The sequence below is a fragment of the Drosophila santomea genome, chromosome 2L (genome assembly GCF_016746245.2).
Source record: "Drosophila santomea strain STO CAGO 1482 chromosome 2L, Prin_Dsan_1.1, whole genome shotgun sequence".
In the NCBI taxonomy this organism is placed as follows: Eukaryota; Metazoa; Arthropoda; class Insecta; order Diptera; family Drosophilidae; genus Drosophila; species Drosophila santomea.
The window spans coordinates 22,753,741-22,773,796 of record NC_053016.2 but is presented as its reverse complement, the minus strand read 5'-3'; the positions used below and the strand labels follow the sequence as shown (position 1 = coordinate 22,773,796).

General features: G+C 37.0%; 1 protein-coding gene across 1 annotated transcript in view; it reads right to left on the bottom strand.

Annotated features, from left to right (window-relative positions):
• Positions 1–20,056, bottom strand: part of LOC120455879 (transcription-associated protein 1) — a 140,415-nt gene that overhangs the window by 17,564 nt on the left and 102,795 nt on the right. Inside the window, exons 14-17 of the mRNA XM_039642366.1 lie at positions 13,856–15,442; positions 13,520–13,802; positions 8,977–9,127; positions 106–2,899 (exon numbers count right to left, since the gene is read on the bottom strand). Coding sequence (XP_039498300.1) covers positions 106–2,899; positions 8,977–9,127; positions 13,520–13,802; positions 13,856–15,442 — 4,815 coding nt within the window. The remainder of the gene's footprint in view (positions 1–105; positions 2,900–8,976; positions 9,128–13,519; positions 13,803–13,855; positions 15,443–20,056) is intronic.

Below are 20,056 nucleotides of genomic sequence, written 5' to 3'. Positions count from 1 at the left end.
ATATAGAATACGCTATTACTCTGCGAGTAACAGTTAAAATTATCTCCTTATGATAACTCTAAATCTTAATTAATACATAAGTCCCATATTGCTTGGTTAAATTACCTGAAAACAATCCACAATCGGAACAGAGGGAATTGTATATATCCTCGACAATGTCTCTTGACAAACACCAGTCAAGTTGTGTTTCCGAGCTATTTTTCCAAAAGAAATTATAGCTTGTGCTGATGCGTGCACTCCTAACATTGTACTTCCTTGATCCGATTGTTGTTCTAGGTGTTGTGTTATAATTTGATAATGATGTTGTCGCCATGTAAATATGTCGCTCCAATGCGATAAGTCATCAGAAATAATAGGTAAACGATTACGCCAAGTTTTTACGATTGCTTTCATATCGTGAAGTGAATTATTGCGCGATTGAGCTAGTCCCTGGTGGATTTGACTTGCTTCATGAAGCTCCATAATTTGTTGTGAAGCTTGAAGATACGGCAAATGAATATGTGATACTATGCTCGGCAATCGACGCCACTCACGAATGCATAAGCTGGATGCAATTTCTACATAGCGTTCGATATTGCCTATTTGTCTTTCTTCTTGGTGAAGAATACTCAAATATCCTTTGTAAAGGTTGATTTTAAAGCCGTAGTGTTTTAAATAGCATTGTTCTGTTTTAGCTAGCGCGGTTTTCATCAAATTCCAATCGGGTACACGCCATGAACTTTCAAGAATTAAAAACATATTTTTGTCCTTATTAGTTTGGGCGTAGTCCAGTAAAATGTCCCATTGATTCAATTCTTTAGCACACCGCATCCAGTGATTTTCCCACAACAGTAATTCACAATTAACATATGTATTAACAGCTCCATTACTTAAATCTTGTTTAAATTTGGTCATAGCTAGATCATAGGCACCTTGGGCTTCTTCAAAAAATCCCATTTGCTCATATGAAACAGCTATATTTGTTTCCGGATAGTGTGCAAATTTAAGCCATAGGCCAGCCCACAGATCTTCCTCATGCATTGAAGAATACATTTTTGAGAGTGACTCAAATATATTATTAGATTGTTGTACATCTGAGTCAGATAAGTGAATTTCACCTCCATCAATATCTTTGGATTGCATTGATTGATTAACGACCATGTCTTCTAAAACAAGTATAGCTCTATGCCATAGGTTATGAGATTTACCTAGGTAAGCTAATAAATTAGGTGGAATATATATGGGTGGCGCACATTTAGTTAAACTCTCTACAAAAGTATTTAATGTACTTGGATAACAGTCTTTTTGATTAACGTTAGTTCCTGATGATAAAAAAGGAACCAGTTCTTTTGTGATATTATACTTTTGATCTTCAGTGAATATACTCCAAATACGTGGAAACATAGATAGCCAAACGCTTTGCGCTAACTGGGTGTCAATATGACATAGCTGAGATGTGGCGACAAGCATCTGGTCAGTCCTAATATTTCGGTTTGCTTCTAAAAATTCAGATTGCTTGTAAACTAGTTCAATCAGATTAACACGTCGATTTGGTAGTATTTGTTGGCAATCTTCTTTGCGATCAGCATTGAACTCAAGTGTTAAATCTATATCAAACACGTCGTCCTTATCATCAACAGTTTGTATAATATCAAAAGATTCCGACTGAGATGATAAAAAGGATACAAACGAATTTTCCTGTGTATCTGATGAGTGTACTGGAATGACTGAAGTAATGCTGGGTATTTTGAAGTCTTCATTTGAACATTGAATTTGCATCATTGTATTGGCTGTTAAAATAAGCAATTCAATGCATTGTTTTATCCAATAATGGGAACCAATTGTGTCCCAAGCCTGGGAACAAATTATATATAACAATCGATCGTGAAGTCTACGCCGCATTGATGAGTCTAAAATCTCAAAAAATTTCGAACGTACATTTGGATTTTGAAAACGTAATCCATTTAAAAATGCTCCCTCCAGTTTGTTTGTTAACTCTGTTTGCTTAAGGATTTCATCTCTATATATAAAATTTATGATTTCCAAGAATTGAATATTAAGTTCAATTTCATCAGTGAATTTCTTTTCAACGTTTTGCATTAACTTCACCAGCAAGGCCGACTTTTCGCGAATAGAAGGAACTTGGATCATAGCATTTGGTTCTTTCGTTTTAATCCATTCATCCAGCATTTTAATTATGCATTTTATAATTTTTACATCTGAGCTCTTTTCTATTAGACTAACCAAAATTGTGCCTAAGAAAAGTTTTCTGATTTCCACACTCATTACAAAGATCCTATTTTTGATTAATTCCAAGGAGAGTACTAGGAGCTCTAGAGGTAAAGTATTTGAATCAGGAGATTGGCTTGTAACAGTATTACCGCCAATGGTGTTTATGTGATCCTTTGTAAGACGATTCAGAACCCTTATAAACTGGACTAAAATTCGATCAATATAACTTGCATTATTAGTAGTGCACGCTTTTAATATCATTAAGGTACCAAAAAGCGACGAAGCATTCGGTTGCGGACTCATATCGTACAATTTTAGGTTCTCAGCAATCATTTTACTAACAGAGCTATATAATAAATCGAGATCGTCATGCTTATGTTGCGTGTCAGGTGGAAAAATTCCCATTATTCGAGTTAAAAACATATGCATCAGCCTCACAATTCTTGTATTCTGATGAATTATACATAAGGACAGGCCTCGTTGGACCGGTCGTATAATTGACACCAACTGATCTGGATTCAGTATAGTAGTTAAAAATGTTAAGAAATCTATTCCAGTACATATGTTGTTTAAGTTGTGATGAGGAGTTTCCACTGTAGCAAGAACTTTATCAAGCCAATTAAGTTTAATATCAAATGGTTGAGGCCAGATCTCCGGACGCATCGCCATTTTTAATAGCATAACGCACCTGAAAATAAAGTTATTGGTTTTAATATTAAAATAAGTGAGAACGCTATAGTCGAGTTCCCCGACTATCTGATACCCGTTACTCAGCTTGTGGAAGTGCAAAGGAGAGTCTTCAACACTGACAGTTTTTGGCGGTTTGTGGGCGTTGGAGTGGGCGTGGCAAAAAGTTTTTTTGTAAATCGATAGAAATGTACAAAACCAATACAAAAATGAAAAAATATCAAAACATTTTTCAAAAGTGTGGGCGTGGCAGTTTTGGGCGGTTTGTGGGCGTTAGAGTGGGCGTGGCAACATGAATCGACAAACTTGCGCTGCGTCTATGTCTCTGAAGTCTATATGCTTAATCTCAACCTTCTAGCTTTTGTAGTTCCTGAGATCACAGCGTTCATACGGACGGACAGACGGACGGACAGACGGACATGGCCAGATCGACTCGGCTATTGATCCTGATCAAGAATATATATACTTTATATGGTTGGAAACGCTTCCTTCTGCCTGTTACATACTTTTCAACGAATCTAGTATACCCTTTTACTCTACGAGTAACGGGTATAAAAAGGCAGAATGAAGTTCTAGTCGATACTGTATTAGTCATTCTTAGTTTGGCATCTGTCTCAACTCCGGAGAATATAAAAATCGGCTACAAATCACTAAAGGTCCGTGCCTTCCGGTTCGAACACATCTGCAACGTATGCCGCACCATCAACTGCGAATTCCACACCAATCCAGAAAATTATTAAACTTGTTCTTATGACAAAAACTGCGTTAAGTGCAAAAACGCCAAGTTACCCGACAGCATCCACTCTTCAATTTACAGAGTATGCCCGAACTTTGTTAAGCAGCAAAAAATCCAAGCGCTAAAAACTCTAGAAAAAGTCGACGTTAAAAAGGCTATTTTAATCTACAACTCGAGGCACACCCTCGACCGATCAATGTACTCCAGTGTAGTTAAGACCAACCTAACAACTAATTATAATAAAACAAGAGAGAACGCTATAGTCGAGTTCCCCGACTATCTGATACCCGTAACTCAGCTAGTGGATGTGCGAAGAAGAAATTTTAACACTGACAGTTTTTGGCGGTTTGTGGGCGTTAGAGTGGGCGTGGCAAAAAGTTTTTTTGCAAATCGATAGAATATTACAAGACCAATACAAAAATGAAAAAATATCAAAACATTTTTCAAAAGTGTGGGCGTGGCAGCTTTGGGCGGTTTGTGGGCGTTAGAGTGGGCGTGGCAAAAAGTTTTTTGGCAAATCGATAAAAATTTACAAGACTAATACAAAAATGAAAAAATATCAAAACCTTTTTCAAAAGTGTGGGCGTGGCCGTTTTAGGCGGTTTCTGGGCGTTAGAGTGGGCGTGGCAACATGAATCGACAAACTTGCGATGCGTCTATGTCCCTGGAGTCTGTATACTTAATCTCAACTTTCTAGCTTTTGTAGTTCCTGAGATCTCGACGTTCATACGGACAGACGGACAGACAGACGGACGGACAGACGGACATGGCCAGATCGACTCGGCTACTGATCCTGATCAAGAATATATATACTTTATATGGTCGGAAACGCTTCCTTCTGCCTGTTACATACTTTTCAACGAATCTAGTATACCCTTTTACTCTACGAGTAACGGGTATAAAAAGATAATCCCACTAACCACGATATGAAGCAACAATATGATTTAAGCCTATCCACATCCAAAAATGCGACAATTATTCCTGCTCGAAAACTTATCACATATTATGATATTACACCATTAAATACCACTAGCGAAATCAAGCACTCTTCCACCTTACCCTCAACTACCCCTCTCAACTCCACCATTAAAATATTTCCCAAAAACTTATCTTAATCGTGCGAAGACCCTACTTAAGGCGAAGAAGAAAAAAACAATTAAACACTTTAAAAAAGACTTTACCTTCTGATGCACTCACAAGCTATGACAAGACGAACGATGTCAACTTCTCAGACGGTGACATGTCACCCGACCGAGCTGGAGCGTTTCTAAGGTACAGCGGTACTCACTGTAGTTGATGTCGGACAGTATAGTCCTTCAGACATCTGCATATCATCTTAACTTCTTCTCTTTTAGTATTTATATAATTCCCTACCAATCTTATGTATTTAAAAATTTTACAATGGAACGTACATGGCTACGTCAATAACTACAGTGAGCTGCAAAAATTAATAAAAGAACACCACCCACATATTTTAACTTAGATTCAACTCAATATACCCTATCCCCACAAACTATCAGTTTTCCACTCTCAACTCATTACCTTCTTATAGCTGTGTTTGAATACTTATTCACAAGACACTTCAAAGAAATTTCTCTCGCCACTGATTTCTATAAAACCTGCATTGATATATGCTCCCAAAAAAAAAATTAATATAATATCCTCTTATCACCAACCAAAATCCATCTTTAATATCAAAAATTAGCAAGCAGTACTGCTCCCTGCAAACAACAAGTCAACGCTAGTTACTAAAGACTTCAACTGGTGGCATAGAAGCTGCCAAAAACTAAAAGGTAGTCATCCTACAAAAATTCACCCAAAACCACTCAATGATAAATAGATAACCCAAGGGAATTCACAAACCTAACCAATACCAATAACCCATCAACAAATCATGGCGGACTTGTTCTGCGAAAATTTGTCATCTGAATCACTCGATCGAAATTTCTCCCAATCATTTATTGCAAACAAAAGAGCTCTCCCCATAGAGATTGACATCGAATTTATTTAATTCTTCTCTGCTCTAAACACACTGAAAGGAAAAACTCCATTCTTTGAAAGAATTAATTACGATATGATTTAAGTTCTACCTACGAATCTTCAGCCCCGGATAATTGACTTATGTAATCTTATACTAAACGGCACTTACCGAACAATATAAAATTAGTTTAATCATTCCCATTCTCAAGCCTGTCAAAGATAAAACCAACCCATTACAGCCCAATTTCGCTTAACTTCGCTTACTCTAGCATGGCCACACTTCTCGATAAAATTGTGGCTAGAAGGCTATGGTGGTTTGTATCTAACTACAAACTCCTCCACAATAGCCAAACAGGATTTAGGTAAGGTAAATCAGTTACGCGTAGTTCACTCTTTATCGACTACCTTGTTAACAAAAGCCTGGCTACCAAGAATCATCTTTCTATTATCCTCGACTTTTGCCAAGCATTTGACAGAATTGGTTTACATGCGATTATCAACCAACTGTTAAAGTGGAAACTTGACCCTCAAATCATTATTATTATGTTCGCAATTTTATGACCAACAGGAAAATAAAAGTTAGAGTTTGCAAACACGTGTCCAACACACTGCCACTCGATAATGGGATCGCGCTTATCAGTGGAACTATTTATCATAGCTTACCAAAATCTTGTCGAGTTGATAGCATTGCACAAAGAAATACTCGTACAAAAAAGCGCCTATGCTGACGATGTCAACTTGCTTATTAATATGAAAAAACAAGAGAGAACGCTATAGTCGAGTTCCCCGACTATCTGATACCCGTTACTCAGCTAGTGGAAGGGAGAAGGAGAGTCTTATACACAGTTTTTGGCGGTTTGTAGGCGTTATAGTGGGCGTGGCAGAAAGTTTTTTGGCAAATCAATAGAAATTTACAAGACTAATACAAAAATGAAAAAATTTCAAAACATTTTTCAAAAGTGTGGGCGTATAGAAGCATTGCAGGTAGAGAACAGGCGAACTTTTAATCAGAAGAGAAAGGACGGAAAGCAGTACAAGGTCAATGATCTAGTTGCGATCTAGTTTTGGTCTTTTTAATGTAGTACAAGTTCACAAGCATGGCAGGAATCGGAAACAAGCGAGAAGAGCACGAGGCCGAGAGACGCAGACACAAAGTTTGGCAAAGAAGTTTTTTGGCAAATCGTGAGATATTTACAAAGACTAACAAATAGTTGAAAAAATATGAAAACATTGTTTCAAAAGTGTGGGCGCCCAAAGCGGCGGTTTGTGGGCGTTAGAGTGGGCGTGGCAAAAAGTTTTTTTGCCAAATCGATAGAAATTTGTAAGACTGTAGCGCAGAATAAACCCTTTCTACATGTCCGTTGGAGGTCTTATGATATAGACAGTTGTCCCACATTTTGTGTTCAAAAAATGTAAAGTATTGATTATTGAAAGTTTATATAAAGTTCCTTAAATTCGGGTTTTTAAATTGATTATTGAAAGTTGATATAAAGTTCCATAAGTTCGGGTTTTTAAATTCTGTTGGTTTGGTATAAATAAAAATACGAATAATAGTGTATGAGTGTATGAATATTTGACTTTGAGTATAAAATATGTCGTTGTGTACATTTCCATATAACACTAGGAGTGAGATATTTGTTTGGAATGAAACTGGTGCTCAACGATATTTATGAATAATTTTCGTTTAGTCGTATGTAACCCTTATGGCAGCCTGAAACTTAACAGTGTTGGTCGGTATTGTTGTTACAGTGGGATCTGGCAAAAATGTTTCCGACGTATCGACGATTTGAAGCAAGCTTGCGCTTGTTTGTTTATTTGCGCATACTAGCTTCTATAGTCCCCGATGAACAATAATTGATTTATGTTTTAATATTTGCTATTAATTTTTCGACTATTCGAAAAATAAAACAAAAATAAAATTTGAACAGTGTAATGCCATTAAATTAAATTCAGGCACTTAAAGACATCATAAGCAGCCGGCAAACAAAGAATAACACAGAAAAGCAAACAATATTAAACAAAATTCAGTGATGAAGTTATTACAAAAGCAGACGGCGAACAACAGTGCGGTGCTTCAGTAGAAAATACATACATTCCGAAAAACATATTTATACAATTTATTATATGTGTTTTATATTTATGTATATATGCATAAATCCAACTTAATATCTCCCAGCACCCAGGACCCATAGCGCCAAGATTTCATCGCCATGGATTCTTCCGAAACAGTTCCGATTTGCGTTACTTTTTACAAATTTTGCGTTTATTATTTTGCGTTACAAATTTATTCTCGTTTGATTTGAGAAGTGGCAAAGATCACGCGATCCAAATACGGCAAATTTATGAAGGCAAAATGGTGCCTGAGCATCGGATGCTTCTCTCTTGGCTTAAGTCCTTTTCCAGGCAATAGAATTTTAAAATTAGACTATGAGATTCTGCCTTATAAATTAAAAGATTTAATTATACCCGTTACTCGTAGAGTAAAAGGGTATACTAGATTCGTTGAAAAGTATGTAACAGGCAGAAGGAAGCGTTTCCGGCCATATAAAGTATATATATTCTTCATCAGGATCAATAGCCGAGTCGATCTGGCCATGTCCGTCTGTCCGTCCGTCTGTCCGTCCGTCTGTCCGTTCGTATGAACGTCGAGATCTCAGGAACTACAAAAGCTAGAAAGTTGAGATTAAGCATACAGACTCCAGGGACACAGAAGCAGCGCAAGTTGGTCGATTCATGTTGCCACGCCCACTCTAACGCCCACAAACCGCCAAAAACTGCCACGCCCACACTTTTGAAAAATGTTTTAAATTTTTTTCATTTTTGTATTGGTCTTCTAAATTTCTATCGATTTGCAAAAAAACTTTTTGCCACGCCCAACCTAACGCCCACAAATTGCCAAAAACTATCAGTGTTTAAGACTCTCCTTCGCACTTCCACCAGCTGAGTAACGGGTATCAGATAGTCGGGGAACTCGACAATAGCGTTCTCTCTTGTTTTATTTTTTATTCACTCAATCTGTCAAAGAATTACTAATTGACCTTTCGTATTTAATGGTCCACTTTTTTTGAAAAATATGAAATACCCTCTGCAACCTCAACACAAGAGGATCGTATTGGGCGGCACGCGACTAGAAACGGGTATCCGTTAGTTGGGAATCTCGATTATAGCATTCCCTATTTTTTTTGTGCGCTAGATAAAGTTTAGGCATTATTTATTATCGCTACATTACGGTACATCATCTTAAAGACTATATAAGCATTCCCGTTTCATAATATTTGTTTATAGTTTATAGTTTTAGCATTGTCGCTGTTGGTGTCATTCCTAGTATAAAAGTAAGAAATGCGTATAACATCAAAACATACCTTCGAGATAGACTTTCTCCGGGCGAAATTATTGGGGCTTGCGGATCATTAACCTGGCATGCTAAACGTATTAAGAAATTTAAAACCGTATCACAGTAGGATTTATCTATTGAGCGCAATATGTCATCCGGCTTAGTATAAGATCCCACTCCTGTAAAAATAAAAAAGTATAAAAGAAAATTGTATTTTTTATTAGTAAAAGTTAAATTGTTTTGTTCTTTATTCTTTTTCATTTAGAGCCTTACTATGTACATTTAATGGTCACCTCAAGCTTTTCTTAAATATATAAATATAAAAGTGACATATAAGGCTTGCGTAAAAAAAAAACAGTAAACTTCAATCTAAACTAAATTATATATAGCCTTCTTGCGAAATATATTAATACTAATACAACTAGTTCATAAATATTATGTACATAAAAACAAAAAAGGCATTCCGCAGTTCCATCCATATTCAATGAATATTCATCCAATGAACAAAATGTATGCCCACACTTAGGTACCGGAAAAGTCTTGAATAAAAATCCGCCAGTGCTAAGGATAAATTAATGAAAAGATATCTAAAACAAAAAAATTGGCTTCACATAAATTTATAAAAATGGCAAAAATTTATCCAAATTTGTTGTTTAAGGGGGGGGTAGGGTTTTGAGGGTTCAAAAAAAGTGATTTTTTTTAATTGCATATTATGAAAGTATAGTAACTCAAGATTGTTGTCTGTAAATAGGAAGTCAATCGGAGCAAAACTCACAAAGATATAGCTTTGGAAGTAGGCGGGTCTCGAACGACTACCTGAGTAATCCCTCTGCGGGGAAGACAGCAACAAAAACTTTAAACACGTTTTTCTCAAATCGATGTTTTTTGAGTCGGTGCACTCTGTATCTCAAAATCTATTCAACCGATCGTTCTCAAATTTTTTACAGTATTTCCTTACATAATTTATGAGGTAACGCTGTCGAGATTTTTTCGTTTTTGATTTTAATTTTTTTATTATTAACAACAATAGTCATGAACTTTGGCCAAAAATCGGTATTTTCACTTTCAAGTTTTGTAAAAAGTTCAAAAATTATAATAAATGGAAAAACTCGACAGGGATACCTAGAGGGACATAAAAATTGATGGAAAAACTTTGGGTATTTCATATCAGATTATCCAGTGCTGAGGTATGACGTGCACCGCAAAATGTATTTTTTCTGAGGCGCCTGCGAAGAATTGCTGCCATTCGGTCAATTTTCAATATTTTTCAACCAATATTTCACAGAATATAGTTCAAATACTACTCTTTAATGTACAATAATCAGAAATAAATTTACTTTTACCGTACGCCCAAAAAAAAATCTGTAAAAACCTGTTTTTTTCTCCCTTTAAAACCCTACCCCCCCCTTAACATAATAATAAATGCTGCGAAACTGCTTGCCGCCTACCATTCATCCTTTAGAATACCATTAACCATAATACCATAATGCGCGCTAATTCCCCCAAACGAAGTTTCAATGATTTTTATATGTCACATGCAATGATGTTTCGCAACATAAGCGCTCCTTTATGCTCGAAAAAGGGTTTAAAAACTGGGATCATAGATATGTTTCGTAATCCGCCCTTGAGCTTATGTGACTAATTTATCTTGTTGTATAAGTGAACGATAAGTTGAATAGGTGCATCTGTGAACTATCGGCTGAGGGCTTGATAGATTTTTAGTACTTACACTTTCGCTATATAAGCCTTAGAAAGCAGTCCTGGGTTGGTAATCTAATGTAGTCTTATGATTCTTTTCACTTTCTATTAGTTTCCTGATCGAATTTCAAAAACAAGAGAGAACGCTATAGTCGAGTTCCCCGACTATCTGATACCCGTTACTCAGCTAGTGGAAGGGAGAAGGAGAGTCTTAAACACAATTTTTGGCGGTTTGTAGGCGTTATAGTGGGCGTGGCAGAAAGTTTTTTGGCAAATCGATAGAAATTTACAAGACCAATATAAAAATGAAAAAATATCAAAACATTTTTCAAAAGTGTGGGCGTGCAGCTTTGGCCGGTTTGAGGGCGTTAGAGTGGGCGTGGCAAAAAGTTTTTTGGTAAATCGATAGAAAATTACAAGACCAATATAAAAATGAAAAAATATCAAACCATTTTTCAAAAGTGTGGGCGTGGCAGTTTTGGGCGGTTTGTGGGCGTTAGAGTGGGCGTGGCAACATGAATCGACAAACTTGCGCTGCTTCTATGTCTCTGGAGTCTGTATGCTTAATATCAACTTTCTAGCTTTTGTAGTTCCTGAGATCTCGACGTTCATACGGACGGACAGACGGACAGACGGACGGACAGACGGACATGGCCAGATCGACGCGGCTATTGATCCTGATCAAAAATATATATACTTTATATGGTCGGAAACGCTTCCTTCTGCCTGTTACATACTTTTCAACGAATCTAGTATACCCTTTTACTCTACGAGTAACGGGTATAATAAATATATAATGCTAATACATTATAGGAATACAATAGGAATACAAGTGATAGATTGTCACATCAATTCAAAAGCCACGACAACCTCCTACCCTCCTTTACTCACGTTAAACCAAAGACATTATAATAACAAGACGCGTAACGCCACACGATTTTTTGTGCTGGCCCAAGACCTGGCTCTATTCTCTCACGAATTTTTGATCAAAAGTCAGAGAGAGAAAGCGCTTTAGAGCCAGCAGCTCTCTTGTACGCATACAGCGACAGTCGCTGTAAATTTGACAAAATTGCCCAAAATGTATAGACATTGAATCTATATTATTTTTGACCGATTATCATAAAAAAGCTCTCATTTTTCATTGCCGTAACATGATAATTATTTAAATACAGCATATAAAGGGTTATCCAATAGGGAGGCTTAAACTTTGAAAGCTCATTGCGGCCATGTTGTTTGAGTGACAGATGTCAAATGCATTGTGTTTTATTCATCCCGTCCTCCCAAACCACCATAGCAGGTTACAGTGTCGATCTGCACGTGCAAATCATATAACTGTTTTATGAAAATGGGTCTTCAGTTTGAGCAACGTTTCGCGCACTTCGCCCGTTGTGAAGGCCATGTGAACTGGCCACCGAGATCGTGCGATTTGACCCCGGTGGACTTTTTCTTGTGGTGTTTTCTTAAGTCGAAGGTCTATAAATACAGCCCGATTTGTGCGCCACAGTCATCGAAAATTTGACCTTTCGAAGGTCCAATCGAAGCCGTGGCGGTCATTGGAATGATTTACTATTCCATACGTAGTGGGGTTAATGAACCTTTCAAATAAAAAATAAAAACAAGAGAACGCTATAGTCGAGTTCCCCGACTAACTGATACCCGTTCTTTAGCTAGTGGAAGTGCGAAGGAGAGTCCCAACGCTGACAGTTTTTTACGGTTTGCGAACTGTGAAAAAATACATTTTTGGTTTTGTGGGCGTTAGAGTTTGCGTGGCAACATGATAATCTGGCGCTGAGTCTATGTTACTGTAGTCTGCATGCTGAATCTCAACTTTCTAGCTTTTATAGTTCCTGAGATATCGACGCCCACACTTTTAAAAAATGTTTTGATATTTTTTACGAAGTATTTTTTTACTATTTCCAAACTGTAGCATTGGGCGCCAGGACTTTCTAAGTTTCACTATCAATTAAAAATTTCAATCCATACAAAGAAAGTCCTTCCTTTAATACATTATTATATTTAAAGCAAAAAAATCCGAGTACTATATATTTTCAAAATCTCTAAGGCTTGCGCAAGATATTACGGAAATCGCCTCATTACTCCTCTTGCTTAAGCCTCATTTACATTGTTCCAATAAGAATTATCTGAACACTAAATCTCTGGCACTACTTATGAAAATGGATTTTCGATAAGGTGGCTACTCAAGTTTTAAAATAGCATTAAGGACACATCTTCTTTCGTTTTTAAGATTTCAACGCCACAAACTTTTAAGCTCCGTGAGCTACAATCAAATAAAGTACAATAAGTTTATTTGAAACCACCAGCCAGAGTTTAATACATTTTTATAATTTTAAATTTCTGTGTTTTAGTTTATGCGAGAAAGTGCGAAGTATAACTTTAAAAATGTTTAGGCCCCGCGCACTTTAGCCAAAATGCATTTGGCATATCGATAGAAATTGAAAAAGCAAATGATAAAATTAAAAAAATCAAATACATTTTTAAATATGAGGGCGTGGCAGTAATGTGCGGTTTGTGGGCGAGACCAAAATGTTTTTGGCGTTATCGATGAAAATTTGATAGACAAATGATAATTTTTTAAATGTCTGGGCGTGGCATTTTTAGAGTAGGCGTTGCACAAAATTGCTTGGCATACATAGCATAAATAGGCAAGACAAATCATTAAACGAAAACAATCCAAACACTTTCTTTTAAGGGGGGACATGGCAGTTCTGTGCGTTTTGTAGACGTTCTCTAGAATCTGTGCATGTAGGAACTCCCCAGGAAGGCAATCAGCAGTTACATAAGATAGTTGGGCATTAAAGGTACAATGATTGATTTTTTAAGTTGAAGAATAGATTGTGATCATTTTTACTTTCCTTGGACCGCCGTTTCCCTTATAATATCTAATGACTTCTTTCGAGTTTCAACAAAATCGATCCCTGCTCGTTTTATTGAGCTTTCCTGTATTAGCTCCTCCTCGGCTCCATCTGTTTTAGTTTCACGATCATCCTTAATACGATGAAGCTCCCATTTTATAATAACTTCTGCTAAGTCCACAGCAAGTTTCTTATGTTCAATAGATGCAGTAGGAGGAAACCCTAGGCGCTGCATATAGTTAATCAAGTGTTGAACTAGTTGATGTCGAACCGGAAAATACACCTGAAATATAAATCATATTATAAGAATGTTGTAATACAAATTGTTGTTCTTACTTTATAATGACGAATAATGAGTTGCAAAATATGGAACAACTGCTGCATAGCGTGACCTTCTTCAACTATAATTTTTTTTGTCCAGTGTGTTAGCATAGTATTTCCATCCTCCATTCGCAACGGCATAGCTGGTGTTAGAACATCTAGTGCTTGCTTAACAATAGATCTGGCCTCTAATGCATGTCCTTTCAGCAAAGAATGAAATACTTGTAGGACTATTTTCTTGTGAATTGCCAATCTTGCGATTATATGCGAAAGCAATAAATGACCGTGATATCGTGCAGTAGGATCCACTGAACTCTTACTAAGCAAACAAGGCCAAGCAAAGGTCATGAGACGTCTAAGCTTATTCCCTTGGCGCTTATTATTAGCATCTCCGTCATGTATGTGCTGAGATGCACGTTCTACTAATAAGCATGCTAGTTGTAACAGAGCAATTCGTACTGCATCATCATATTGTTTATCTGGGTCAAACACTTTATTAATAAAAACGGATACAATATTTTTTTCATCTTCTTGATATGGGGTCGGAGGAGCCCCGATTAGTTTATTTCCTTCACCTTTATCGAAACTTACAGCAAAACAAGGTATTATGACAGCTGTAATTATTTTTGCTTTTAGCTCTTCTGAAAGAAAGCTGTTATTAAAATTTTCAACAAAGTAAAAAAATGCGTTTCGTTTCCAATTAACTGTAAAACTTTGAGCTACTGTGTGTTGCAAGAAGTCTCGCAGAAAATAGACATCCGGTATAAATCGAAAGCATAAAGCCCTTAGTAATTGAAAAAGCAGTTCAATGTCATTTGTATTGTTAGAAAAATAATGCAAGAGTATTTTTCCTATCAAATGCCATAAATCACATAGAACGTCTTCAGAGCTTAATGTACTTAAATAATTTTGCCAACAATTTTTAAGGGCGTCAACAATATCTTGTCGTGTTGGTATCCATTGATCGTCTGATTCCATTAATGTAAAAATTATTAAAACGGCTTGGTGCTGAATTTCGTATTTGGGCGCTTGTGGAAATTCTGTGTTAGAATTCAAATAAAGTATTAAATTATTATACCGACTACTTTTAATAACTGCACGAAATGAAACTCCCGATACATGTTTCAACAAGTATATAAAAAGCCGATTCCATTGCGGATCTATCATAAGAGATTCCGTTAAAAATAAATCCACTGTTTCTGTTGGAAATCGTTGAAGAAACTTAATTAGGGCTTCTCGGTATGGACTCGATGCCTCAATCATTAAGTTTTTTTCTGTTTTTAAGACAAGTAGGCATAACTTTTCAATGTATTTTACTGATGCTGAGATATAGAAAAACATTTCGATTAGTGTGACAATTTTTTGTTCATATTCTCCACCTTTTGAGGTTGCAAAAAAATTAACGTTCGGACTTGTAGATTTAAATTCACCAACAAATATTTCCATAATTTTAGAGCAGTGTTGCAATATTTGCTCACTTAATTTCTCATTGAACATTTGAGGAAAGAGCTGAGTAAAGTAAGATAACCGTTTTATAGCTGGTATAGATAAATTTCTGTGGTCGCCCAATTTTAAAAGCAGTGGGCGCATTGCGGATTGTACCTATAAAAAAACAGAAATTTATAATTATTCACATATAATAAATGGCTAGAAGCAAAATAAAACATGTTTTTGGGATTAGTGGTAATATTGTTTTATTATTTGTAAGGCGTGACAATGAGCGCCATTAAGCGATCTGACGTTATGGACTTCATTTATTTACAATTTCTAAACTAGTGAAGTGAAATGATTTTGTTGAAAACTGAGGGCGTGGCAGTATTGTGCGGGTTGTGGGCGTTAGAGTGGGCGAGGCAATACGCGAGCTGTGTACCATTGGTTAGACAAACATGTCAAATAATAAATTAAAGATTTTAGGTTGAAAACTCAGATGTACACTGCTCATAAAAGATCGTCCCAGATCGTAAAATATACACACATGTAAATCGTTTCCTTAAGAATCAATGCTAGTGCTCGTAATATGATAAAAGCAAGTTGCTTGCGGGACGCAAGCCACTTGAGGGATAAATCCACTTATTTCACCTAGAGATATCTCAAGATGTAACGCTTGTGCTTACGCGGTAGAACTAGTTTTAAAATTCACATGTTAGCTACGTAAACTTGAACTTAGAAAAACATTTAAACAATATATATTAATATCATGCAGTTTGGAATGCTATGCTAATTTACCAATGCTAAACACTAATTAAAGGTTTTATATATTTCACGTTGAAAATTTTTCAAACACCACTTGTCCAGCTCTACCATAGAATGCAAATGCAAAAGACAAGGGGTGACAGAAAACGGAACCGTCTAACAGGCAAGCAGGGTATACTCGACCGTAATGATCCCGTGTAATTAGAATTACATAGGCAAATATGAGACAGCTTAATTTCTAAAAAAATTTAAAATCCTTAAATCAACATATAAATATTAAATATGCACTTAACAAGAGAGAACGCTATAGTCGAGTTCCCCGACTATCTTATACCCGTTACTCAGCTAGTGGAAGTGCGAAGGAGAGTCTTCAACACTGACAGTTTTTGGCGGTTTGTGGGCGTTAGAGTGGGCGTGACAAAAAGTTTTTTGGCAAATTGATAGAAATTTACAAGACTAATACAAAAATGAAAAAATATCAAAACATTTTTCAAAAGTGTGGGCGTGGCAGCTTTGGGCGGTTTGTGGGCGTTAGAGTGGGCGTAGCAACATGAATCGAAAAACTTGCGCTGCTTCTATGTCTCTGGAGTCTGTGTGCTTAATCTCAACTTTCTAGCTTTTGTAGTTCCTGAGATCTCGACGTTCATACGGACGGACAGACGGACGGACAGGCGAACGGACGGACGGACAGACGGACGGACAGACGGACATGGCCAGATCGACTCGGCTATTGATCCTGATCAAGAATATATATACTTTATATGGTCGGAAACGCTTCCTTCTGCCTGTTACATACTTTTCAACGAATCTAGTATACCTTTTTACTCTACGACTAACGGGTATAAAAATATAAAAAATATCCCACCAATTATTAGAACGGTATTCAGAAGTCTATACATATCGTTTTTTTCTCTACTCTGATTTTGTCTCATCTCATCTCTCACTCTCATTTTCGGTCATTGCTCTGAACTACTTCGAAAAATAACAACAAATATGAGCTTCGAACATAGGCAGCAGCAGAGCCTTAACTTCGGCTTAACTTTGGTGTTTGAAACTTTGCTAAAAAAGGCCTGTGAGATTTGTTTTTGTTTTACAAACTCTCGCGAGGAAAAATACGGCCGAGGAACTTTGGTACTGAAGGGCATATTTGAAAATGATTATGTATTATTATGTACATAGATTGCGCTATTATTATTTCTATGTTGAATTTGAATAATTGTTATGTTAACGCCATGAAATACTAGAGTTTTTACGAGGTGAAAGGTTATAAAAAATAATAAAGATTTGAAGTCTAACAACTTCTAAAATGAAGGGCATATTTTGTCATTTTTACAATGCATGTGCACAAGAGAGCTGCTGGCTCTAGAGCTCTTCGCTCTCTGCTATTCTCTAGTCATTGGTAAAACCATGGACCTGAACAGTGGAGTTGCTACGGATTAACGGAAATATCTCTACGACGATACGTTCAGCGCAAAGCAAGTCACCGAATTGAGACACATCTAGCTGATGTCCCAATAGGCAGAACGCGGTTAAGAAGAGACGCCTAAGACGCATGCAATAATCGAGATCAGGACCTAGCGTTAACCCGGGGAGTCTAATAGTATTTAAGTAGGCGAACCCAGTTTCAACCGTGTGTGGGATGCTTAAGACCCGGGCGACTGCCTAAGGGACTGCGGAGCCGCTCAAAAAGCAATTTTGCAAGGACTCAAAATGGGTATGGCCACAGGGACACAATCAAGCCCAGAAACTATGAAATAGGTGCGATTCTAACAAAGGAAACTAAAGATGACATAAGGTTATCTAGTAGTAGTGAAGGATCACATTGCACTGAAGTGAATAAACAATATAAAAATCCCCTCAGGGAGAATTTCTAAATGAGCAATAGAACTGTAGTAGTACGACTTTGAGATTGCGTGCAGGAAGGGACAACTTAACGAGATGGCACTTTTGAGACACGCTGTCAAGGAAGATTTCACATAGACCAGAGATGTTGTGTCCTGGCAGCCGTGCGAACAAAACAACTAAGTGAAACCATCATGCGAAATAACCATGACATTGTACCGGCTGACCATTTGAGCAGCCAAAAAACGGTGATGCGTCCCAAAGCCCCAATAGTACAACTCCTCGCCATCAGTTTAAAGTGGCAGTGGTGTAACTGGTGTAGCTGACGTAACCAAGCAGAGGAGGACCACGCACCAAAAGTGAATCCGCCAACGCAAAAATTCATTTTTTTTGTAGATACTGTGCGTTAACTTTTCAGGCATTGTAAATTTGTATCCAATTTCTTGACGCTTAAAGTTCATCATTAATGTTAATCATTATACAGATATTTAAATAAAACAAGAGAGAACGCTATAGTCGAGTTCCCCGACTATCTGATACCCGTTACTCAGCTAGTGGAAGTGCGAAGGAGAGTCTTCAACATGAATCGACAAACTTGCGCTGCCTCTATGTCTCTGGAGTCTGTATGCTTAATCTCAACTTTCTAGCTTTTGTAGTTCCTGAGATCTCGACGTTCATACGGACAGACGGACAGACGGACGGACGGACGGACGGACGGATAGACGGACATGGCCAGATCAACTCGGCTATTGATCCTGATCAAGAATATACACACTTTATTTGGTCGGAAACGCTTCCTTCTGCCTGTTACATACTTTTTAACGAATCTAGTATACCCTTTTACTCTACGAGTAACGGGTATAAATATATTTGATTTATAAATAATTATTTTATAAAGGGATCTTAAAATTTTGTCATTTCTAAAGTTGAAAAATTTAACAAATATTCTGCCCGTGTTCCAAATTCAGCTAGAGTTTAAATAGTATTGCCGAGATTGGTCATAGTAAATGTTGGGACTTATTTTATTTAAGCAACTCTGATTTTAAAACTTTTGCTTTAGTACGACTAACTAAATAAATAAATGCTTCCTATTAACGAAATATGTGTTTTTGTTCGCAGTAGCATTTTCCAACCTTTTGAAAAAGGAATCTATTGGAATAACCTATTTCGTTGCTTAACATATTTACAAAAAAAACATGCCCGCGCGTTTCTTTCTCGAGAAAGATTAGTTTTACTTATCCGCAAGCGTACATCCTACTAGACGAAAATTTATTATACCCGTTACTCGTAGAGTAAAAGGGTATACTAGATTCGTTGAAAAGTATGTAACAGGCAGAAGGAAGCGTCTCCGACCATATAAAGTATATATATTCTTGATCAGGACCAATAGCCGAGTCTATATGACCATGTCCGTCTGTCCGTCTGCCCGTCTGTCTGTCCGTCCGTATGAACGCTGTTATCTCAGGAACTACAAAAGCTAGAAAGTCAGATTAAGCATACAGACTCCAGGGACATAGACGCAGCGCAAGTTTGTCGATTCATGTTGCCACGCCCACTCTAACGCCCACAAACCGCCAAAAACTGCCACGCCCACACTTTTGAAAAATGTTTTGATATTTTTTCATTTTTGTATTAGTCTTGTAATTTTCTATCGATTTACTAAAAAACATTTTGCCACGCCCACTCTAACGCCCACAAACCGCCCAAAGCTGTTACGCCCACACTTTTGAAAAATGTTTTGACATTTTTTCATTTTCGTATTGGTCTTGTAAATTTCTATCGATTTGCCAAAAAACATTCTGCCACGCCCACTATAACGCCTACAAACCGCCAAAAACTGTGTTTAAGACTCTCCTTCTCCCTTCCACTTGCTGAGTAACGGGTATCAGATAGTCGGGAAACTCGACTATAGCGTTCTCTCTTGTTTTTTTCTGTGAAGACTTTTTGATCGTATCGTATCTCGATCCTAAATAACCAATCTTTTCCGCAATCTTTCCTGTCACTGAGATTGCGTACTCAGTATACCAATAAGTTTTTTAATTGGACTAATTTTGACAGGAAATCGGAAAATCGGAAATCGGAAATATCTCGGACGATATTCCATGAACCAATCTAGACTTAAGGCTCAACTCAGCAATAATTATTAGAAGCATACCATTTTTGCGTGAATATTTAATTACA